At 41.0% G+C, this 25,857-nt stretch overlaps 3 protein-coding genes across 3 annotated transcripts; all 3 read right to left on the reverse strand.

Moving 5' to 3' along the window:
• Window positions 1–18,152: 18,152 nt before the first annotated feature.
• On the reverse strand, window positions 18,153–19,531 carry LOC124278442 (major royal jelly protein 3-like). Its single transcript, XM_046714145.1, has one exon. It carries the CDS (start codon window positions 19,522–19,524, stop codon window positions 18,337–18,339), a length of 1,188 nt encoding a protein of 395 aa, XP_046570101.1. The 5' UTR covers window positions 19,525–19,531; the 3' UTR covers window positions 18,153–18,336.
• A 2,179-nt stretch (window positions 19,532–21,710) lies between these two features.
• LOC124278443 (protein yellow-like) lies at window positions 21,711–23,931 on the reverse strand. Its single transcript, XM_046714146.1, has one exon. The coding sequence runs from the start codon at window positions 23,074–23,076 to the stop codon at window positions 21,886–21,888; it is 1,191 nt and encodes a 396-aa protein (XP_046570102.1). The 5' UTR covers window positions 23,077–23,931; the 3' UTR covers window positions 21,711–21,885.
• Window positions 23,932–24,370: 439 nt separating this feature from the next.
• Window positions 24,371–25,579, reverse strand: LOC124278432 (major royal jelly protein 1-like). Its single transcript, XM_046714137.1, has one exon. It carries the CDS (start codon window positions 25,577–25,579, stop codon window positions 24,371–24,373), a length of 1,209 nt encoding a protein of 402 aa, XP_046570093.1.
• Between the last annotated feature and the right edge of the window lie 278 nt (window positions 25,580–25,857).

Consider the following 25,857-nt stretch of genomic DNA (forward strand, 5'->3'; position numbering starts at 1 on the left):
ACCTGTCTACCTCCACCTGTCTGTCCATTAGTCTGACTGTCTCTACTTTCTACCGACCTACCTGTCTACCTCCACCTGTCCGTCACCAGTCTGACTGTCTACCTTTCTACCGACCTACCTGTCTACCTCCACCTGTCCGTGCGGCACCACCGACCTACCTGTCTACCTCCACCTGTCAAATAGTCTGACTGTCTGACCTTCTACCGACCTTCCTCCTACCTCCACCTGCCCGTCATCCAGTCTGACTCCGTTCACTTTCTACCGACCTACCTGTCTACCTCCACCTGTCCGTCCAGTCCTGACCTTTCTACCGACCTACCTGTCTACCTCAACCTACCGACCTACCCTTTCTCTACGTCAATTAGTCTGACTGTACCTTTCCACGACCCACCTGTCACTCTCCACCTGTCCGTCACCAGTCTGACTGTCTACCTTTCTACCGACCTGTACCCTCCACCTGTCCATCCAGTCTGACTGTCTACCTTTCTATCGACCTACCTGTCTACCTCCACCTGTCCGTCAACCAGTCTGACTGTTCTACCTTTCTACCGACCTACCTGTCTACCTCCACCTGCCCGTCAAATCCAGTCTGACTGTCTACCTTTCTACCGACCTACCCTGACCTGTCTACTCTATCGACCTCACCTCCACCTGTCCGTCCGTCCATCCATCTGACTGTTCTACCTTTCTACCGACCTACCTGTCTACCTCCACCTGTCCGTCAACCAGTCTGACTGTCTACCTTTCTATCGACCTACCTGTCTACCTCCACCTACCTGTCTGACTACCACTGTACCGACCTTTCACTCCTCGACCCGTCCGTCAAATAGTTTGACTGTCTACCTGTTCTACCTTTCTACCGACCTACCTCTGTCTCCTCCAGCCCAGTTCGTCTCCCTGTCCGTCCATCCATCTGACTGTCTACCTTTCTACCGACCTACCTGTCTACCTCCACCTGTCCGTCCATCCATCTGACTGTCTACCTTGTCTACCGACCTGTCTCACCTACCACCTGTCCGTCCGTCAAATAGTCTGACTGTCTACCTTTCTACCGACCTACCTGTCTACCTCACCTCCACCTGTCCGTCATCCATCTGACTGTCTACCTTTCTACCGACCTACCTGTCTACCTCCACCTGTCCGTCAAACAGTCTGACTGTCTACACCTTTCTATCGACCTACCTGTCTACCTCCCACCTCTACCGACTCCACCATCCATCTGACTGTCTACCTTTCTACCGACCTACCTGCCCTACCTCCACCTGTCCGTCAAATAGTCTGACTGTCTACCTTTCTACCGACCTACCTGTCTACCTCCCACCTGTCCGTCAAACAGTCTGACTGTCTACCTCCACTCGACCTTACCTTTCACCTCCACCCGTCCTGCCTGTCTACCTTCTCCACCTGTCCCTCCACCTGACGGTTAGTCATCTGTCTACCCATTCTACCGACCCTACCGCCCCACCTCCACCTGCCCCGTGTGACATCTGTTCTACCTTTCTACCGACCTACCTGTCTACCTCCTCCACCTGTCCGTCATACCTTTCTGATATGTTACCTCCACCGCCCGTCAAAACCTGACCTCACTCCTCTACCTCACGAGTCCACCTGTCCGTCAATTCCATCTGACTGTCTACCTTTCTATCGACCTGTCTACCTCCACCTGTCCGTCAATTAGTCTGACTGTCTACCTTTCTACCGACCTACCTGTCTACCTCCACCCTGTCCGTCCTACCTCCATCTGTCCGTCCATCCATCTGACTGTTCACCTTCTACCGACCTAGCCTGCTCACCCCCTGTCCGTCAACAGTCTGACTGTTCACCTTCTACCGACCTACCTGTCTACCTCCACCTGTCCGTCAATTAGTCTGACTGTCTACCTTTCTACCGACCTACCTGTCTACCTCCCCACCTGTCCCGTCAATTAGTCTGACTGTCTACCTGTCTACCTCCATCGTCCACCTACCTGTCTACCTTTCTACCTGTCCTACCTGTCTACCTCCATCCATCTGTCTGACTGTCACCTTTCTACCGACCTACCTGTCTACCTCCACCTGCCCGTCAAATAGTCTGACTGTCTACCTTTCTACCGACCTACCTGTCTACCTCCACCTGTCCTCCATTAGTCTGACTGTCTACCTTTCTACCGACCTACATGTCTACCTCCACCTGTCCGTCAAATCAGTCTGACTATCTACCTTTCTACCGACCTACCTGTCTACCTCCACCTGTCCGTCAAATAGTCTGACTGTCTACCTTCTACCGACCTACCTGTCTACCTCCTACCTGTCCGTCAAATAGTCCTCCTTCTACCGACTGGTACCTGTCTACCTCCACCTGTCCGCCCATCCATCTGACCTGTCTACCTTTCTACCGACCTACCTGTCTACCTCCACCTGTCCGTCAAATAGTCTGACTGTCTACCTTTCTACCGACCTACCTGTCACCTCCACCTGTCCGTCAAATAGTCTGACTGTCTACCTTTCTACCGACCTACCTGTCTACCTCCACCTGTCCGTCAAATAGTCTGACTGTCTACCTTTCTACCGACCTACCTGTCTACCTCCACCTGTCCGTCCATCCATCTGACTGTCTACCTTTCTACCGACCTACCTGTCTACCTCCACCTGTCCGTCAAATAGTCTGCTCTGTCTACCTTTCTACCGACCTTACCTGTCTACCTCCACCTGCCCGTCAAATAGTCTGACTGTCTACCTTTCTACCGACCTACCTGTCTACCTCTACCTGTCCGTCAATTAGTCTGACTGTCTACCTTTCTACCGACCTACCTGTCTACCTCCACCTGTCCGTCCATCCATCTGACTGTCTACCTTTCTACCGACCTACCTGTCTACCTCCACCTGTCCGTCAATTAGTCTGACTGTCTACCTTTCTACCGACCTACCTGTCTACCTCCACCTGTCCGTCCAACCAGTCTGACTGTCTACCTTTCTACCGACCTACCTGTCTACCTCCACCTGTCCGTCAATTAGTCTGACTGTCTACCTTTCTATCGACCTACCTGTCTACCTCCACCCTCCGTCAAATAGTCTGTCTACCTCCCACCTGTCCGTCAAATAGTCTGACTGTCTACCTTCTACCGACCTACCTGTCTACCTCTACCTGTCCGTCAACCAGTCTGACTGTCTACCTTTCTACCGACCTACCTGTCACCTCCACCTGTCTGATCCATCCATCTGACTGTCTACCTTTTGACACCATTTTATTGAATACCTGACTGGCTCCACCTGTCCGTCTGTGTGTGTGTGTGTGTGTGTGTGTGTGTGTGTGTGTGTGTGTGTGTGTCCGTGTCTCTGCGTGTGCGCGCGCGCGTGTGGTTTGCTCAACAGGCTGAAAAGTATCGATTTGATTATTTTTAACACCCGTTTAAAAATGTCTAAATCGCTGTATTTCCAAGATGAAATATTATTCACTTATGTAGGACTTAACGATTACCGAACAGTTTTATTGCAATTACTTTAGATATTTTTGTTCTAAGTGTCTGTGGCGTGCAATGTTGAAGAATCCAGCGAAACACTAGACGGGGAATGAATAAGTAATTTCAATAAAAACATCAATGCCAGTATATTTGTTTTATTGGTCTCGAAACATACCAACAAGCCGTGTGAGTGAAATCAATACACGTGAAGCTGTGGGTACGTCTATAATTCTGTCAGTCTTTATATCGTTTTCTTTGAGATATGTTTCTTGGGCCTGTGCCAGACTGTCACAGCGAGGTTAACCAGGGTGGTCTTTGTGTGTCGTATGTCGACTAACAGTATGGTTATTGATTAGGGGACGTTTCGTGGTTACGCGTAAACAGCCTTCAATAGGAGAGATATTTTTGTTGTTTTGACATTCTGAATAGGTGTTAGGTGGCTTGAAGTACACACTTTCCTAGCATACTTACATTGTCTTCATCGGTATTTGTATAATTCTACTACCTAAACTTCAGTGCTGAACGAAAAACATTTAGGAATAGGATTTCTTATATTTTCTATCGAACACGAAAAAATGTGTTATTAGACACAAGTAGACACGTAATTTGTAGAAAAAATTGTATCCTGTATTCCTGAAACCTGTATCCGTTTGATGTAAGAAGCAATGTAGTTTTAGTTAACAATGTTGTTTGTGCAAAGCCTACTACTCTCGCAAAGAAAATACGTCGCAGAACAGGCTAGGGGTACGCTGACGCAAAACTTTCTATTCGCAGAATATTTTCGGTTTACAGTAAACACTGTGGACATGAAAACTCGGCAAATAATTAACATCAAACCACTTGTTACCAGCGGAAGCCGGGGAATGGTTACTGTTGGGAAAAGATGGTAGCTAAACATGAAACAAACAAGGACTGTTTATGTGAAGGTTGTGTATTTCATATACGGGTATCCCATCTGTGTTTTGAACATTAAATTTGCAGCATTTCTTTCCGGGTTAGAATTGGTTAACGGGATCGAGTGGGACTGGCTTGGTTGACACATGTCATCGTATCCCAACTGCGTAGATAGATGCTCATGATTTTGATCACTGGATTGTCTGGTCCAGACTCGATTATTTACAAACCACTCCCAAATAGTGTGGCGTTAAACAACAAACAAGCATTTAGGTAACATTTGTAAACCTAAAGTCAAATGCAAGTGTATGCTTTCTTCTACAACCTATGAATAACGTAACTTTTTACCAACTTTCCCTAACTTTCTTTAAAAATATGTTCACCACCTACTAACCGTTTATGAGATGTAGGTGAGGTGAAATTGGGTTTAACGTCGTGCTTGAGAATATTTCGCTCATATGACGACGTGCATGCGTGTGTATGTGAGTGTGCAGCTGCTTGTACTAGCCCAGACTGAAGCTGGTTTTATAGTGCTAGCCCACTGAGATACCACCCCGCAGTGAAGCATGAATACCCCACTCAAACACATTATACTGACTCCGAGCCGACCAGACCTTGTTGTACCCATTAATGCTGAGCGCCAGGCAGGGACCAACAAGTACCATATTTTAACGTCTTTTGGAATGACGCGGTCGGGGATCGAACCCGCGACTTTCCGCTCTCCGGGCGGACGCTCTAGCCACTACACCACGGAGGCGGTCTTATGAGATGTAAATACTATTTTAATGTCAAATGTTCATAAGAAAATGTAACAAACGCATCTGATGTTAACCATTGAACGCATGCGGGCCACATCCAAATGGTCAATAACATCCATGTTTCCGTGACTACCCCAACAAGACACAGGTGAACATATGTCCAGCTGAACATCAACTACAGGGACCTCTGATTGTCGTCCACAGCTTCGTGGCAGGGCGCTTGTTACAGTCATTGTCATACATCCCCAGCTGACAACGGGACACAACGCTATGACGTCATTGCATGCGTCCACATATGTCGTTGCGGTCAAGTCGACAATGACCTGATACGGTCCATTACAGCTTGATTATCGGGGAGATAGCATGATCCCCGTCCTTATCATACCAATTCTTGAATTTTGTTCCCCGGATTACTTTGCCATGTAAGTCAGGTGTAGAGGGTTATCAAAGATGATATTCATTTGTTTTTCACGGTGGAATTACGAAGATTACAATAATACACAATACGTATACAAGAGTATATTTCACACATAATCAGACTTGCATGGAAGTCCGTAACAATGGGAGATTGGTCCTGTTAAAATAAACATTATTTTTAAAATGATCGTTGTGATATATCTCGACGTTTTAGATAAATATGAGGAAAATTCCAGTTTGGTATAACCAAGAACACGTTTATGGATCTGACTGGCCAGGATCATTAGACGATTCTGAGACTGGATAACTAGATCCTCATCAGTTAAACCATTCAGATGACTAATTCATTCACTTGGATTCGATTTGATATAATTTTGATTATGAAATTATAAGTCATATTCATCTCAATTCCGTAATGTGGACAAAAGAGATAGGCTGGTTATAATTTTAAAAATGGCCACTTTCAACAATCATGTCTCGAATGTCTGGCGGGTGAGTGAGTGAGTGAGTTTAGTTTTACGCCGCTTTTAGCAATATTCCAGCAACATCACGGCGGGGGACACCAGAAATGGGCTTCACACATTGTACCCATGTGGGGAATCGAACCCGGGTCTTCGGCTTGACGAGCCAACGCTGTAACCACTGGGCTGTGAATGGGTTGTATGTGATGTCATTTTGAACATTATTTTTAGGAATACTTACATCCCAGGCACCTCACAGTCGTTATATCTCACTTTGGACCACCTTTCTGATATTCGGGTATTGGAGTTCCCCGTTCTGTCAATGGCTCAAGAATATCACAATTAGGGAGACAGATGAAACTATTTTTGGTGCATAACATATGTTAACTGTGTTACTTGCAAGTACGATCAGACTATGAAATGCATGATATACATTTAATTTAAAGTTTTTGCATAAAGTTGAAAAACTGTGAAACAAATGTTGGAAACTGACTTTTGTAAAACGGCAACATCAGATTCGATTCAGAGTACGTTTCTTTGCAGCTAAATGTGATCAAATGGGATTCATTGTGTTTTCCATTTAGTATAGAAAACCGTTCATTCTAAGTACATGTTTCATTGTATTTTTTCCATGTGTTCGCACCCGTGAAGATCCGGGTTAGAATTGATCTTCAATAACCCATGCTTGTCGTAAGAGGCGACTGACGGAATCGCTGACTTGGTTGACACATGCCATCGTATCCCAGTTGTGTAGAACGAGGCTCGTGCTGTTGATCACTGGATTGTCTGGTCCAGACTCGATTATTATTTACAGACCGCCGCCATACAGCTGGAATATTGCTGAGTGCGGCGTTTAACAACCACCAAATCCAATGTGTTCTAAAGCATTTGACACCAAATACGTTTGACATCAAATAGAAGCAGACTGGAATGTAAAAATACAAGCTGGTATGTACAATATTTATAACATCGTATGTGATTTCAGGTCTGTGGTGTAATGGAATATAAGGAATCTGCGCATTCATTTATAATTAACTTTTGAAACCTAACTCTACTACATATCAATCAATACCGCATACATCACTACCTATATAATCAGGGCAGCCAAACGCATAGTTAAGTGGACTTAAAGAAGTTATCATATGCTATGTGTAATTATTTTTTTGAAAACACAAGAAATATATGGCTAGAAAACGCCATGTTAATGGTGAAGTCGATAAATGATAATTTATTCACGAATGAGAATAACGCTTACAGTATATGTAAATACGAGTAGAGGTTTCTGTCAATCGATAAGAAGCATTTCATCGTCTTGACTACAACCTCATCCCGTCTTGGTGTTTAGTCGGTTGTCTGGCTACCGGGAACATCCTATCAATGTTTAAATATCTGCGGCATTGTTTCGACGTCTAGATGGCATGACAATCAAGAGTTAATTTACCTACATACGTAGGCATCAAAGATATGTACATATACTTGACCCGCATACATTCTGAAGAATGTCCTGCATTTAAAATAAGCATGTTTGTCGTGGCCCTGTAGGTCGTGTGTTATACTAATAGGGACGTTGGGGTAGCCTTGAGGTTCAAGCGTTCGCTCGTCACGCCGAAGACCCGGGTTGGTACAATGTGTGAAGATCGCCGTGATATTGCTAAAAGCGGCGTAAAAAAACTCACTCACTCACCGACCCACCCACTCACTCACTCACTTAAAACTAATAATACCTCGTGTTATATATGTGAAAAACGTGTTCCATACATTATGGCATTATGTTATCAATACAGTAGATTTCAAAAGTGCACACGTTTAGCGCGAAGACTGCTTGACACCCAGTGGTCCAGTGATCTGATTGTTTCGAGATTTTTGTTACCAGGTAGAGGTGTGGAATTGAGATAGATATTGGTGTAGATAGGCTTACTACCACCAAGAAAATAACAGTTACTGATTTGAATGTAGCTATCGTTGAGGTGTACATTTATAATGCCATGGCGTCGCTAAAACTATTACTCCTGACATTTCACGTCATGCATGGACAGCACCTCATGCAAGTATACACGAAGAAGCAAAGTCTGTGCGCCCTCAGGGTAACTCACAAACAATAATGTTGTGGACCTTTGCACAAGTATGAAAGTGCCTTCGAAACAGTATCTCAATTTAAATTACATTCGTGACATCGTTCTATTGTTTTAACACTTAAATATTTATAAGGAGTGGAGAGATACCAAAGAAATGGAGCACGTGTTACATATTGTCTACACGTTAAGCGGGTAGCGGGTATACGGACAACAGCGTGAGCGTCTTAATGAGGGTCCGCTTCAAAACCGGTTATTATTTTAATTGTAGACCTAAACTTCTGCATTAGTGTGTAGGAAATGTTTTACCAGGTCACATTAAATATAAATCAAGGAGTGGAATATCCTCCAATTCACAATTCCGCTGCCTGAAAGTTTGGCAAAGCCTAAAGTGTAATTTTTCGACTGTTGGACAAGTATCGTCAATCGGGCGGGTTGCGATAAGATCAGAGTGCCGTTGTACTAAACAACCTTAGCGCTAAGACCACCTTAAGTCTGTGTTAAGGCATGGGATTTACGGTCACCTTAGCGCTAAGATAACTTTGTACAACGGAACGTTAACCCTGTACGTGACAGACATCGGGACAAGATCGTGTCATTAGCAGCAAGTAAGTACACAACACAACATTTCGATTCTGCTCTTGTTATAAAGAGAGAATTTCGTAAAAGAACATGAAGACGAACATCAACATCTATCCAACTCCGGCCCTATCCCTCCCGTCTGAAGACGGCCTGTGATTTTGTGTAACCTGAGTCTGTCTCACAGTCCCTGAACCACATTATTTCCCCTACAGCCTAGCCCTCTCTGCAGTGCTAAAGCCCAAAATAAAGCAAGTCTAGATTTCCTCAGGTTCTTCGCATATTATACAAACGGAAACTTTGAATTTGGAGATAAGTTCAAATTCATGAATAATTTTGTTGGTGTTCCAGACAGATCTTGCACCTTGGGCATCTAGTGTCCAAGTGACATTGTGGGCTGCAAGTTTCCCAACAGTAAAATGTTAGGCAGTAGGGGCACTTGACCGGCCCACATGAGGTGATGACAGCATGGAGATAGGACAGAGCTTAAAAGGAGGGCAAATAAATATGCCTGTCACTTATACCGTTATCTGATGGTTGTATGATGTGACTTCTAATTGGTAATGACCCCAGCATGTGTAGCCCCAATGCAGATGTTCTTAGTCTCTGAATCTCTGGTCCCCTAGGGCTCCTTTTCAATATAAATGGGCTTGTTTGTTACTATCAAAATTATATATATTCAGAGACTAAGCCTTAGTCTAGTGTAACCTCTACAACTCTTGTTGGGAAATCTAACCCCACGAACAGTTTGCGAAACTCCAACGGGTCCAAAACACTGCAGCACGGATCGTGACCCGAACGAATAAGTGTGGACATATAACACCAGTGCTAACTTCCCTACACTGGCTCCCAGTCCAAGCTCGAGTCCAATACAAGATTCTCACATTGACATATAAATGTGTCAATCAAACAGCTCCTACCTATCTGACAGAATTGATTGAGAAATATGAACCTTCTCGGACACTAAGATCTGCTGATCAGTTACTTCTTAAAGTACCCAAAACCAGCCTTAAAAAGTATGGACAGAGATCATTTGCTTACATGGCCCCAACTCTGTGGAACGATCTTCCCTTGGGAATAAAGAAATCCCCATCATTTACAATCTTTAAAAGCTGCATAAAGACTCATCTCTTCCAAGAGTTCTATAAAGATTGATATACCAGTGAAAATATAGCACCTCTACTGCAGTGTTTTTAATTTTGTGTAGCGCCATGATCAGACACCAAGTGCCTGGACATGTGGCGCATAACAAATCTACTGTATTATTATTAGTAGTATTATAGCAGAGACCATATAATAATAATCTATTATATGGTCTCTGATTATAGTCACCACTTATCTCCAGCCGCGTACAGAAACTGGACTGGCCTAGACTATGAACCTTTCGCATTTCGACAAGAGATCATCTATGACATATTTTCGGGGAGAGAGTACGGGTTAAAGTTCCCCCTTCTCCCCAGACAGGTGTTGGTCCGTCCCCTTTTCTCATACAAGTACAGGTCCATTTTGGTTTCTCATACAGGTACAGGTCTGTTTTAGTTTCTCATACATGTACAGGTATGTTTGTTTTGGTTTCTCATACAGGTACAAGTATGTTTTAGTTTCTCATACAGGTACAGGTATGTTTTAGTTTTCATACAGGTATATAGGTATGTTTTAGTTTCTCATACAGGTACAAGTATTTTTTTAGTTTCTCATACAGGTACAGGTATGTTTTAGTTTTCTCATACAGGTACAAGTATTTTTAGTTTCTCATATAGGTACAAGTATGTTTTAGTTTCTCATACAGGTACAGGTATGTTTTAGTTTCTCATACAGGTACAAGTATGTTTTAGTTTCTCATACAGGTACATGTCTGTTTTAGTTTCTCATACAGGTACATGTATGTTTTAGTTTCTCATCATACAGGTACATGTATGTTTTAGTTTCTCATACAGGTACATGTATGTTTTAGTTTCTCATACATGTACATGTATGTTTTTAGTTTCTCATACATGTACAGGTATGTTTTAGTTTCTCATACATCTACGTCTGTTTTAGTTTCTCATACATGTACAGGTATGTTTTAGTTTCTCATACATGTACATGTATGTTTTAGTTTCTCATACATGTACAGGTATGTTTTAGTTTCTCATACAGGTACATGTCTGTTTTAGTTTCTCATACAGGTACATGTCTGTTTTAGTTTCTCATACAGGTACATGTCTGTTTTAGTTCTCATACATGTACAGGTATGTTTTAGTTTCTCATACAGGTACAGGTCTGTTTTAGTTTCTCATACAGGTACAGGTATGTTTTAGTTTCTCATACAGGCACATGTCTGTTTTAGTTTCTCATACAGGTGCATGTCTGTTTTAGTTTCTCATACATGTACAGGTATGTTTTTGTTCTCAGACTTGTGGCGGTCTTTCTTCTCAGTGTAACCAGGTTTAAGACTCCCTTTCTTCCCTTCAGGTGTAAAATACATAGTTTATTCAGCAATATTCTTTTACTGTGTTAAGTCAGCAAACTAGGCACTCTGAGACCTTCGAGGCATGGACACACATGGGGACGACCTGTGATGAAGCGATTGTGGATTGTTTAAAAGTTGTCCCGTCCCAACGATAACATGAAATATAGGCTAAACAAGCTGACATAATTCGTTTCTCGTTTATTTTCATATTTAAACTAGTGCCACTCAGCATGTTTTAGGTGGAAATATAATTTATAAGCGATTATCCATTTCAGTAATGTCCACCGATCTATGACTTCGATGCAGCGAGCTATTGTCAATATTCGCTGGTGATTAATCAATTGTTTATTGAATTTTATAAATACTTTCACCCGACTAAGCTAATGTCTGACATCCATGAATATATGTGTACATACAAATCGATACATTGATCGTTTACAGCAGTAAGTAGCGATACCATAGAAACCTCATTGTTACCCATATTGACAGATGATGTGAAGACACTGCAGGGTATAGATATCCACCCAGGTGTCATGGCGGCTGAACATGCAACAAACAAAGATGGCTATAGGTGTTATATAAGGGTATTACAGATGTAGTTGGGACCCTCTGCTTGAAGTGTTTAGTCGACTGGTTTCAGCAATAACGTTTGTCAAATCCAGCTTACATATGCATACGTTCAGGTGTAGTTCACACCAACTGAATATAGAAACTGGTAGATATATAAAGAAACCAAAACCAAGATTGTGTGAAATGTGTTCCTGTAACTATGTAGAAAATGAGTACCACTTTTTACTGATTTGTACTGCCTATGATGATCTACGTAAACGTTTTATCCCTGTCGATGTTTTCACCCATCCAACCTTGTGTAAATTTAATCGACTGATGAGTAATGCTACTCCTCTTGTTTTAAGAAATCTTGCCATGTTCATCTTCTATGCTAACAATCGTCGTCGCTGCAGCTTGAAGGCTGCCAATGTATAACGTTGTACCATGGGCCGATGGCCTACATTCACATTCACATGAATAAAGACTATACACTTTCCTTTGAAAGACTTGAAAGATTGTCTGTCAGATAATGACCACAAATATGCCTGTAATAATGAAACGGTTCCAATTCCGATTGTCACTCATTGGTATCTCTAGCTTTGTCAACACTTTAACCGCCCGTTTGTATTTTACCAAAGTGCTAAACGTCAGTTACTTCTGCCTTTCCTGACACGCTGTAACTTAATCAAAAGGCGTTACACAAACTCACTTACTCACGCATGCACGTACGCACTCACTCACTCACTCAAACCGCCCGCTCGCTCGACTCACTCACTCACTCAGTTCATGATGATTCTTAACACTATCACCTCATGGTTCTCATCAAACTTAGTAAAAGTGTTGGGTACAACCGATGATGAATGTTATATAAACGTAGAATAGAAATATATAATATACTACGCATCAAAAGTTTAGACTCACTTAAAGCATTCACTATATGTTATGTATATATATGTGGTTACATCGAAGATGAATTTTTCCCCTAACTTGGGGGAACCAACTGCAAACCTTATGCAGATGAACTGCATGAGGATCATGCATCAAATTGCTGAAAAGCATGTGCAAATATCGTGCATGTGAACAGCTGCGTTTTGGTGTAAAGTTTTGTTAGGAATTCGCCAATTTTCACTCATCATTTATTGAACTCATGACAATAATCTTTTCAACATTACGAATTTGTTTTATAATACATCAGTTCATGTGTAAACAGCACCTTTAAACAGTATGGAACAGTTTCAAAATCTTATGATTGGTTATCGTATGTGCAGAGTTACGCCCCTTATTTGCGCCAGGCTCGCAGGTTGTTAGTTAGATCATGGGTTCTCCCTTATTATGAACCTTTTTCGCGAGGACAAATCTTTGAATTGTTCTTTTGCATTTTGATAATATTCATTATACTTTATTTTATCTGTCTGCCTGTATAACCTGCATTGATGTCAGTCAAATATTATAGTACTCATCCTGTCTCGTTTCGTCGATGAGATAGATACTGTTTACACGTCTCACAGTGTTCAAAGTAATAGATCTTTACCTACGTCATTTCCAAAATGAACTTTTCGCTTTCCGGTGTTTGAACTTACCTGTTTTGAATAATACATGCCAAAAGACCAACGGGGAGAAGTCCAAGCCATTTCTGACCTTAAACTGAAGATCCTGCCTAAATAATGCAAACAGTAATCACCAAAGGTCGACGTGTAGTCACGCAAATTGCCACGCTCATGCATGGGAAGCGCCAAATAGGGCAAAGCTGAGAACATGGTAAATAATACACACACATTACCTATAATGGGGACGTGGTACGAAGTATTATGTGAAGATTAGCAATAGCGACTGAGGGGTAAAATATATATAATGCTAATTCTGGTCACACAAGTAATTCTTTATCTGGAAATATTAATTCAAATACTTAACATTTGTACTTGTTTTCCATCTGCAGACCTCTATACTATCTGCAGACCTCTATACTATCTGCAGATCTATATACTCAGTTCGTTGATACATGCTTGTATTTCGCAACATGGCTGCAATAATGACGATGCGACATTAAATTTTAATTCGACCATGGATATCTAGTATTTATGTTACAGTCAATCTGTCAAACCAGTCATTTTGTCAAATTACTAAAACGATTATTCAAATGACTAGTAATTAGAGTTCTAGTTAGACTGATTGCCAGAACAGTTTTAGTCAATCCATCAAATGCAATGTTTTGTTTTAAAGCTTGTCTCAACAAAGGGGTTGTCACAGGTGCACATGGTTTCTCTTAAACAAACACTCTTTGACATCATACAGCGAGAACACATTGCAACGGGACATGGCGGTCCGTGGACATTCTGGGTGTCATCACCAGTGTGAGTGACAATGGACAGTTTACAATCGCCTTCCCTGCTAGTGTCCTCCTCCTGTGCAACAGCCGGTGTCATTCAATTCTCACTTGTCAAAACAAGTAATGCAAAACACTACACTAAACGCCAAAAGAAACGTTACCCTCCTTCCTTAATGACGGAGATACCTATAACCTATTTTCAACTGGCGTTGTGATGCGTGGAAGTCCACTTCTTGGTCTGTCTACGGTGACCCCAGTCTGCCTGAAGCCCTGGATAAGTCTTATAACCGTGATACGGTGGCATCCGAGGGCGTTGGCAACAGCATTTTATGTCGACCCCATCTGCACCATCCCAATGGCTCTTTCTCTCGCTTCAGCTGTTAATCGTGGCATATTTCTCGTACTTGTGTATCATATCATCTTTTCTAAACTCTCTTCATACCCTATCGAATCATTCTACATGTGAAAAGGATGCATATATTGCTTGAATATTGTTGCGTTTTGGCGACTGATATTGCTATGTGTAAACAGAAAATGGAAAGAAGTTACTTTGCAAGCAAGAATGTTAACAAAGATAATTTTACATGTTCCTAAACATTTTTTCAACTTATCAAAGACACGTTTGACTTGTTTCACTAATGCAAATCAGCAGAAAATGTTTTAGAAGACTGAAGTCATAGGAATGATTATTTTACAATTTTACACACTCTACAACAGTTGTTTCTTGTTTTAATAGTGAAAAATGGTGACTTTAAATGGTTTATCTTTGTCCCAAGCAGAATTTTATTTTAACCTTTCTTTTAGACTTCTAAATCACTGTTATTGGTTTATTTCGGCATGAACGCAAATAGGACAATTTAACTCTTCTGAAAAAGATGCATTTAACCTAGATATGAATGCATTTGAGATTTTTTTTTTGTGATTTGCATAAAGCTGAGTTGTGCTCAGGTTCTCTGACACATCGTATGCCGTCGATCGATGCTCATGCTGTTGATCACTGGATTGTCTAGTCCAGATGCATTTATTTACAGACCGCTATATAGCAGGAATATTGCTGAATGCGACACAACAAACATTATGATATAGGTATGTGTGTATAAACTGTTGTATTCAAAACTAGCCGTGATATATCCATGAATAAATTATTCTACAGTATTTAACTTTCCCCATGATATATCAGTGTGTATACATCGTTGTACTTAAATCTAGTCATGATATATCATGAATATATTCTGTAGTACTTAACTCTTGCCATGTTATACCTGTGTGTGTATATTGTTGTATTTAAACCTAGCCATAATATATCATGAAGATATTCAGTATTACATAACTCTTGCTATGATATACCTCTGTGTGTGTGTGTGTGTGTGTGTATTGTTGTATTTAAATCTTGCCATGTTATATCATGAAGATATTCAGTATTACTTAACTCTTGCTATGATATACCTGTGTGTGTGTGTATTGTTGTATTTAAATCTTGCCATGTTATATCATGAAGATATTCAGTATTACGTAACTCTTGCTATGATATACCTGTGTGTGTGTATTGTTGTATTTAAATCTTGCCATGATATATCATGAAGATATTCAGTATTACGTAACTCTTGCCATGATATACCCGTGTGTGTGTGTATATTGTTGTATTTAAACCTAGCCATGATATATCATGAAGATATTCAGTATTACGTAACTCTTGCCATGATATACCTGTGTGTGTGTATATATATATTGTTGTATTCAAATCAAGCCATGATATATCATGAAGATATTCAGTATTACTTAAATCTAGCCATGCTATACCTGTGAACATAGTTTGCAGTATTGAACTGACACTCTGATATACCAACATATCTACAGTGATGTAGTCTTTCCCCTCCCGACATAGCTCTCCATGTACCCAGTCCCAGGCTTGCACGGCTCAGACAATCGATATATGTTGTCGAGCACCACGTATGCCATGGCGGAGGATGACGACATTCGTTCCCATAGCGATCGGGGTACTGAATTATTCACGGATGTAAGGTATAAGAAGCTTATATCTGGCTTTGTTCAGCGTAACGCCTTATCAAGGCGAATTCAGCAACAGCCTAGATACTCAATGCATCCTAATAACTGCTTGGGGGATTTCGAATTATCTTCTTCAATGAGAAAATATGTGTGGGTTTCGATGTCATTACATTCTATTCTCTGGCGCGTGCACCCGGAGAAACATCATTATAATTTCTTTACATATAATGAGATCTAAGAAATGAATTAACCATTAAATATGGCCGCATAATGACCACTATGCATTGTTCAAATTTGTCACATTTTGACACCCAACATCAGAGAGTTAACCCTGAAATACTGCATCATCTTGACAGTCATACGCATTGATCTACCCTGAAATATCGTGACATTTTCACAACCTTAGACATTGATCTACCCTGAAATATCGTGACATTTTCACAACCTTAGACATTGATCTACCCCTGAAGTACCGTATCTTCTTGACAGCCATACACACTGATCTACCCTAAAATACCGCATCATCTTAATAGCCATACAAATTGATCTACTCTAAAATAATGTATCATCTTGACAGCCATGCACATGGATCTACCCTGAAATACCGATGCATCTGGATGGATTTGGAATGGAAGTATCATGGCAAAATACTATCGAAAGAGGACCACACAGTAATTACCATGACACAATAATGTGGTGCTGAAGAAAACATGCATAAAATAGTCATGAGACGACAACCAATCAATATATGTCAATGCTGATACTAGGCATTGTTAAAAATAATTTATCTTAAACTACTGTCCGAGTCACTGAAATTTTCAAACACTTATTATTCAGTTTGGTTGTCTCAGTCCAAACGTACATGAAACTAAAAGATAGCATTGACCTCTCCTCGTCGTTCCAAACACATTCAGTTTAGTGAGGGTCTCTACGCGGGTTATTATACGGGTGTCTTTCAGGATGGTAAATATCCTCTATTCGGATTACACATTGTATTTAGCAAGCCCAGGTCGAGAGTGAGATGGCATCTTTATCACATATGACGTCGTCGAAAAACGTGCTCTCTAAACGCTCACGAGCAAGTTGTTTCTGGAATGTGGCATGGGATGCCACATTCAGTAATTTGACAAGAGCCAATATAGTTCCAACTGGAACCTGTTTCTTAAACAGGGGTCAAAACATATATTTGTTAAAATATCAATTTCCAACACATTGTTTCCTTTCGCTGCAATCTGTTAGCGGGCCATCTCGAGTTACTGCCCTTTATCAAAGGGAAGCTACTCTAACACTAGTCTTAAACTGGTTCCAGTGTACGCGACGTACAAGTTTATGTAGACAGGAGCTCAGTAAATTCTGTCAGACGTCAAATTTGTCTGCATGACCTCTCATCACCTGTTACGAAGTACGGACCAATATGTGCACACAGCCAAAACGACTAACAAGGTAACTAAGTTATCTTAGTATTTTCTCCCTATTACCGATGGTAATTCTGACAAGGACGACGCCATGTTTGTCTGTAACATTGAAAGTATTACCTATCAGACCTCACTTTTGCTCAGGTATCAGTATATAACTCAATCGGATATCGGAAGTTTTAATATCACAGTTGAGACCGCGTTTTGCGGTAATTTCCTGCGTACCACATTCCTTCATGGGTTTCATCCTGTACTGATCGTAAGATGTAAAGTAAACATAATATTCCATTGTGAAAACATTGTGAAATCATTGTCCAAATAGGACAAACTGTGTAAAGTTTTGTTTCAGAATCAGATTCTGTATATCGTTCTGTAACCGGGATATGGAAATCAAGAGCCTCATGCCACCGGCTGATGGCTGAAGAGATTTAATGTGTCCAGTTTTTGCAAAATATTCATCGTCAGGAATTAATACAAACAATATCACACCGTTGCTCTCATTATATAGTTACACCTGGTCAATCCGGATACTTCGCATCCCAGAAGAACTTGTTACTCCGCACCCGTGATTCATGTACTAAGTATTCAAATATAATTTATTTCGGAAGAACGGGAGAGAATGGATTAACGGCCTAACACTCACAGTGTGAACAGACACATAAGACGGTTGTTATCATCAGTAAATAAGCATCATAGTAAATCTAATATTTGCCTGTTAGTATTTGTGCATCGGGTTTAGTCTTCACAAGAATGTATGGGTTTCATGAATCACAAACAACTAAGTATCGCTAAGGTATTTTATTCACATACATGCGATAGGTTCCTAACAATATTGGGTGGAGAAAGTACGTAACTATACTACAGAGCTTGATATATGTAAAAGCCTATGAATCGTATGTTCCGATCGAAGCCATAGAATATTTGGGGGGTAAACAAAGCTTCTTGGTATTGGACAAATGTCGATTTTTTACATGTAACTCTTTTCACCAACATCAACCTTCCAAATGAACATATTGAATGGGCCCGTGGCACTAAAGTCCATTGTATTTCCCAGGAACCGAGGCACGTCATTTACTGTAAACCAGAGATGACCACTGGTGTCCATAGCAAAGCTGTCAACCCATTTCATGCGCATATCATCCTTTACCACCTGAGTCTGTGTTTTCAGGGTAACATCATCAACAGACGCCGCCATTGCTATGTCCTTAGTGAAATCCCATTTGTACACAGCATTCGAATTCAGCGCTCCATAATACAAACTTTTACTTCCAGCTATCATGCCTCCGGTCTGGGAAACTTTGTTTCCAAGGTTTTTGACAGATCTGCTGATGTCGGCATTTTCATTCGCAAGCACTGACGTGGGAACACGGTAAAGTTTAAATGTGGACAAGGGGCAGTAGTAAAGATACCTGTGGTCGGGGGAGAGGGCAATGCCATTTATCGGTGTATGTGACACAAATTTGGTGTGGTCAAAATCGATTGTAGTAGCTGAGCCCTGCTCGGCTGCCATGCTCTTGTCTGAAAATGTGTACGATTTGTCCTTTCTGAAATCATAGACAACAAGTTTGGATGTTCCAGTATCGCTGATGTAGGCATAAGCAGGCTTTCCTGAAATTTTATGAATCACGATATCGTTCAGGTACGTCCTCATCTTTGGAGCGACGGCTTCGGGAAAAGTATGAACTCGGATAACCTTCTTGGCGTTTATATCGTAGATCACCAACTTGGCAGGACACAAGAACTGCCCCGGGTCGGCGATTATGTGTAAACCAGTGTCAATAATCCACATCCATCCAGATACAGGGTCAATTTCAAAGCTCTGGGCGAACTGGATGGCTGAACAGTCCCCCACTTTCTGCATGTCCCAGCTGGGGAAGGGTTTGAGGATGGCCTCCCCATCTTTCTGTACTACTACATTAACAGTAGATGGAACGCCCTTTTTAGTACGAGGAATCGTCAAGTACACGCTGTCTTTGTAAATCTTTATGCCTGAGATGAGGTTATTTTTTATGATGAAGCTTCCGTTTTTTATGGATGCCTGTTTCAGTGAATTGCTTGGCCAATCAAAGTCTATAGCGCGCCATTTATACTCTATGGCGGAATCTGCAAACCTGCTGCCGAGAACGGCGACCAGGAGGACTGTACATGCCAACATGGTCAAGTCGTATGCTGGACTGTCTCAGTTTGTCACAGTCGGAAGCTATATAGCTGTCGTTGGTGCCATCTGCTGTGCATCCATGTGTTATCTATTAGTTATGCAATGACACAAGCACTTTTCGTTACAATTGTCGACATTTTCTCCAAGCCCTTAAAATGTCTCAAGCTCAGAATTGTAAAGTCATCCAGATAAAATTATGTAGCAAAAAATTTATAATGAATACCAACCTTCACAGGTTAAAATTGTCACAGAGGATGGGCATAACTTTTTAAAACAAGTTAAGTAGTCACGCAAAGTGCTTATTTTGAAAACCCTAAATCAAAGGTGATTTTGAAGCACAGGACCTTATCCTACCACCAACGCTTATGGGTATCGATATACCATCCGACCTGTGGCAGTGACGTCAGAGTACAGACATATACGCAGTTTCATTTAACAATGCGCTAAATCTGCATGACAATGACGTGATTTCCATAATGTTTTTCACTCACTGTGGAACATATGTCATTACATTGTAAAATCTAGATCACTTGATAGTATATAGTCTGTAAATTAATTTATGATGAAAGTCAAGTCACTTTGCATCGGAATCATTTTTCAAATGTACAAAAAGGAAGATCTAGCTGATCTGTTTTTTAAACATACGAGTAAGAGTATCTCCTTTCACACCAGGGCATAAATTTCTACAGAGTCAGGAAACTTGATACGCCGCTGTCTACAACGTCGGAATGAAAATAAAGGGCATGTTGGAGATGAGAGACACAGAAATACTACGGGCAACCTTATGTGTAGCATTAGGGTGTAACAGTAAGTGTAATTTCTTCAGATTTTCAGCGAAACAAATACCGTTTTCCAAGGAGGCAAGATGGGTTACTGCAACATCAGCGAGGAGTCATTGGATGGAATCCGATGGGAGGTCCCGTTTTGTTTCTTGCATTTTGAGGCATAGGACTATGAGAGAGATCCCGACCAACTCCGAACTTGGAAACGAAGGTATGTTCCCTTTGATATTATTCCAGTGTAAATCATTACATTTGGCACAGCGCATGATTTACGTGCTTTCATTTGTTCATGTGTCTGATTTTGGAAGAAAAGCCTTGCTTATAATATTAAAAAACAAGCAGGATGAACCTTTCTGCAGTCACTAGATTTAGGAAAACTCCTGTATGTACTGTATATAACTTCGGATATCATATTAATTTCTTTGAATGTAAACAATAACACGCCACCTGTGGATCATCACTGAATGATTATTTAATTCATATTCTGTCTACATGTTGGATACATGAAACAATCTGGTAGATTTGACAAGTGTGAAAATGGTGTAGAGAAATATTATAAGTAATAAGTATCATAGTATAAAGTACTTTTGAGTGTAATGTTTATACGTTTCATTTCATCAGAATCTTTTATATTGTATTTTGTTTCGTACTAAAATATGGTAGGACATACCGTTATTTGTCAGTGTAATTTATTGTTTAGAAAATCTGCAATTAAATTACTGCACTTTGTTTCTGCTCTTTACTTCAAAACATTCAGTTTTCACAAGAATTAGTTTTGAGAAATGAATTGCTACCTCACATAAGCAGTGGTGTGGACGTTGAAATATTGTTATGCAGTTTTAGTCAAGTGACATCCTGAATCTTCTTTATAAATTAAAGCTATAGACCGATGTCGTAAATCGTCTTAAACAAGGTTTTGAACCCCCGATCATGGATTTACTAGCGTCCTCAATGAACATTGCACTGTAAATTTGGCCACCTCAGGCGACTGTGCAACATTGCCCCTCCTCAGTTTAGGAAGTGATGTCCGCCGCAATATAGTTGGAATATTGGGAGTGCGGCGTAAAACTAAACGCACTCACTACTGGTGATGTCACCAGTTAAAACCTTTCAGCAGCTTTTCACAGAAAGCCCCTTGCAAATGCTTTTTAAAGTGTTTTTCAACAGAGTTCCTGCTCTTCACAGGTTGATGTGAGAGGAAAGTGATATAGGTCTTAGGCGTTAATGACACCCGTGAACACGGGAACAGTGTTGAAAAACCTAGAAAAAGTCGAGGTGAAACAGGAATTGAGACCATGATCACGATCTGCACTGCCAATTCTAGCGCCTTAGACGACTGAACCACCTGTAATCATCAGTATTGCATTATCCACACTAACTACTCTTCAAAAGGATGCATCGTTTTTTCGTTTATAATATTGTTTTTATTAACATATATGCAACAGGTACATAACAGTGAGAAGGGATGGAAAAAGTACAGCATACAAAGCGGAGATATGTGAAAAAGAAGTATGGCCTGAATTGCAAAACTGTTTTCATGGTATAATGACAGCTTGGTGTCAGGTTGATGTCGAAGTTACAAATAATTCTTTTCACCAACATAAATCTTCCAAATGAACATATTAGACGGGGACGTGGCATTAACAAAATCCATTGTATTCTGAAGAAAATTTGGAAGTTTATTTACTGTAAACCAGAGGTAGCCATTAGTATCGAAAGCAAAGCTGTCAACCCATTCCATGTACGTGTCATCCTTTGCTACCTGGGTCTGCGTTTTCAGGGTAACATCGTCAACAGACGCCGCCATTGCCATGTCCTTGGTGAAATCCCATTTGTACACAGCATTCAAACTCAACGCTCCGTAATACAAACTTTTACTTCCAGCTATCATGCCTCCGGTCTGGGAAACTTTGTTTCCAAGGTTTTTGACAGATCTGCTGATGTCGGCATTTTCATTCGCAAGCACTGACGTGGGAACTCGGTAAAGTTTCACTGATGCCAAGGAACAGTAGTAAAGATACCGGAAGTCAGGTGAAAGAGCAATGCCATCTATCGGTATGTGTGTCGTAAATTGTGTGTGGTCAAAATTGATGATAGTCGCCGGACCCTGCTCGTCTAACATGCTCTTGTGTGAAAATGTGTACGATTTGTCCTTTCTGAAATCATAGACAACAAGCTTAGCTGTTCCAGCATCCGTAATGTAGGCATAAGCAGGCTTTCCTGAAACTTTATGAATCACGATATCGTTCAGGAACGTGCGCATCTTTGGAGCGATGGCTTCAGGAAAATGATGAACTCGGATAACTTTGTCGGTGTTTATATCGTAGATAACAAGCTTAGGGGGACACAAGTATTGTCCCGGGTCGGCGATTGAGTTTAAACCAGTGTCAATAATCCACATCCATCCAGTTGCAGGGTCAATCTCAAGACTCTGAGAATACTGAATGGCTGAACAGTCCCCTTGTGTCTGCATGTCCCAGCTGGGGAAGGGTTTGAGGATTGCCTCCCCATGTTTCTCCACTACGACATTAAGAGTAGATGGAACGCCTTTCCTCCAACGAGGAATCGTCACGTACACACTGCCATTATAAATCTTTATGCCTGAGATGAGGTTATTTTGTATGATGAAGCTTCCGTTATTTATTAATTCCTGTCTGACTGAGGTGTTTGGCCAATCAAAGTCCAAGGCATGCCATTTGTACACGATGGCGGAATCCACAAAAACTTTTCCGAGAATGGCAATCAGAAGGATTGTAAATGTTAACATGGTCACAGTCGTAAGCTAGTGAATCTGGGTTAGACACAGTCTTGAGCTAGAGAGTTTGCTGTCTTATCTGTAAGTTGTTCAATAATATGCTGACACACACTTTTCAGTACCATTGTCGAAACATTGCTTTATCTCTAAGAGCATGAGAATTAACATTATGTTGCCTCTAGTTTAAATGCTATAGTCATCGTGATAAGATTGTGTATCTATTCAAAATACAGAAAAAACAATATGAAATTGAGACCGAGACAGGTGAGAATTGAGGATTGGCAAAACGTTCACAAAGTTTAATTCCGCTGACAATAAAACAAACAAAATTCCGATGTTAACTGGTTCTCGGGTTCAATTCCTAATTACCCATTACTTTAGATGGTTTGTCTGAACCATATGTGTAGATTCAAACAAAGTGATAAATGTCTACGACCTTCGTCATTTGGGGAATCCTCCCAAACAAAGCTGACACAACCTAATGTAAACTGGGAAGACCCCGCAAACAAAGCTGACACAAGCTAATGTGAATTGGAAAGAATCCTTAAGCCAAACTCGCTATAAAGAAAGAGAAAAACAACTAAAAGAGATTGTTACCCTCGTCGTTGTATGACCTTCCACAATAATCCAAACCAATTTTGTCAGTTCTCTCATAAACAATTAAACCGTTAATTGTACACACAGTATACTCCTCAGAACATTTATGTATGATAACGTCAAATGCTACCTCTGATACAGTCAGTGAGGAGGAGAACCAGGGGTGTTATATGAGCTGGCGGAGGTTGCACGAGATATTGACATTGTGCTAGGTCATTGATACTTATGTTATTTCTCGACTGTATGCCAGAATTTTCAAAATGATCGCACATATTAACCTGAGGCGAACTCATCAGCACTGGAAAATGAATCCATTTTTGCCATGTCTACATCTCTGAATAAACTTTTTGCGTTTATATTTGCTTTTGAAGTACTACTTGGGGTTCAGTTAATCCTGATATTAAGTTAAATTGAGGTTTGACATTTTCATTTATTAACGATAATATACTGATACCATGAAAAATAGGGGGTGTTCCGATACTTTTTTCCATGAGTATATCGATGTAGAAAAAATCAATTTCATTCTTCGTTCACATTCTTCGTTCTATTTTAGTATACAAACGTTCAACGGGGACACTATTTTAATGTAACATGACGTATAAATTGACAAATTGAGCAACACAAATAATGACAGAAAGGAGTCCGCCAAAGCCGGTTTTATTACAATGATGTATGTATTGCTACATCCACATGTATACAATACAAAGATTCACTTGGTTCCAAGGTAACCATTTTCGCCCAAATACAGTTTCCATACAAACATGTTAGGGCTGGAGATGTTCATCTTTTCAATTAAGAAGCTTCCTGCATTATCAGCTGTGAACCAGAGTGAACCTTCATTGTCGAAAGCTAAGGTGTCCACCCATTTCATCCGCTGATCATCATGAGCAACAAGAACCTGAGTGGTCAAAGTTATGTCATCCGGTCCGGCTGCCATGTTTTGGTCCTTCATGAAATCCCACTGGTACACACCGTTTGAACTAAGAGCACCGTAATACATAAATTTCTTCCCAAATGCTATACCATCAGACTGAGATTTCTTCACTCCGACCTTACGAACAGATTGCTTGAATAACCCCTTCGGATTGGAGAGAATGGTTGTAGGTATTCGGTACAAGCTAGTACCTGCTAGAGATGAGTAATACACGTACCTGAAGTCTGGCGACATGGCAATACCATTTATTGGGAATGTCTCTGGGTAGGATCTGTTGCCGATATGAACAACAGAAGATGGTGGAGATTCTGCTAACATGCTGCTGTCAGCAAAAGTGAACGATTTGTCAGACCGGAAGTCGTAGGTCACTATATGTGCTGGTCCACTATCACTGATGTACGCAAGGACAGCTTTACCACCCACTCTGTGGAGGACGATGTCATTCAGGAAGGAAGACCTGGATGCAACATGATCAGGGAAAACATGGGTTCTGACTATACGTTTACGGTTGATGTCGTAGATGATGAGTTTAGGAGGGCAGATTGTCTCAGTGGGATCAGCCATTAATCCAATTCCTGTATCTATGATCCACATCCATCCCGTCAAGGGGTCGATCTCCATGCTCTGGGAGAACTGGATGGCGGAGCAGTCCCCAATAGTCTGCATCGACCAGCTGGGGAAGGGTCTAAGTATTGCCTTCCCGTCTTTCTCAATGATGACATTCAGCGTTGATGCAACACCTTTCTTCAGTCTAGGAACTGTGATGTACACGCTTCCATTGTATACCTTGATCCCGCTGGCCATGTTACTTTCGGGAACGAAGCTGCCATTCTTGATAAACTCCTGTTTAATGCTGTCACTCGGCCATTCAAAGTCTAATGATTTCCATTGATACTCCAGAGACAACTGTCCAACTTTTTGACTGATAGTGGTTACAAGGCACAGACCAAGGATTACCAAGCTGAACATTGTACACGTAGACATTGTCTATGAAACCGTTGTCAGGTCCTGCATTTTAATGCTGTGATAAATCACACTAAATGTGTCATGACTTGGCATGTTCCCAATGTATTATATCTCTTTTAGGCATTAACTGTTAAAGTTCCGTTTAGGAGTACATGGGTGAGTTTGGTTTCACACTATTTCAGTTTTATCATGGTGTGAAGTGATAAGGTCTCTGACGTTTAACACATCGGTTAAACAGATAAGCTTGTGTGTTGTCTGATACACATAAAAACACCGTCGATACAAAGTGAGTTTTG

The sequence above is a fragment of the Haliotis rubra genome, unplaced genomic scaffold (genome assembly GCF_003918875.1).
Source record: "Haliotis rubra isolate DU_JTF1 unplaced genomic scaffold, ASM391887v1 Scf237, whole genome shotgun sequence".
Classification (NCBI taxonomy): Eukaryota; Metazoa; Mollusca; class Gastropoda; order Lepetellida; family Haliotidae; genus Haliotis; species Haliotis rubra.

Bases quoted from the DNA above. Each gene is read 5' to 3' on its own strand.
- LOC124278442 (XM_046714145.1), bottom strand. From the start codon at position 19,524: ATGTTGGCATGTACAGTCCTCCTGGTCGCCGTTCTCGGCAGCAGGTTT.
- LOC124278443 (XM_046714146.1), bottom strand. From the start codon at position 23,076: ATGTTAACATTTACAATCCTTCTGATTGCCATTCTCGGAAAAGTTTTT.
- LOC124278432 (XM_046714137.1), bottom strand. From the start codon at position 25,579: ATGTCTACGTGTACAATGTTCAGCTTGGTAATCCTTGGTCTGTGCCTT.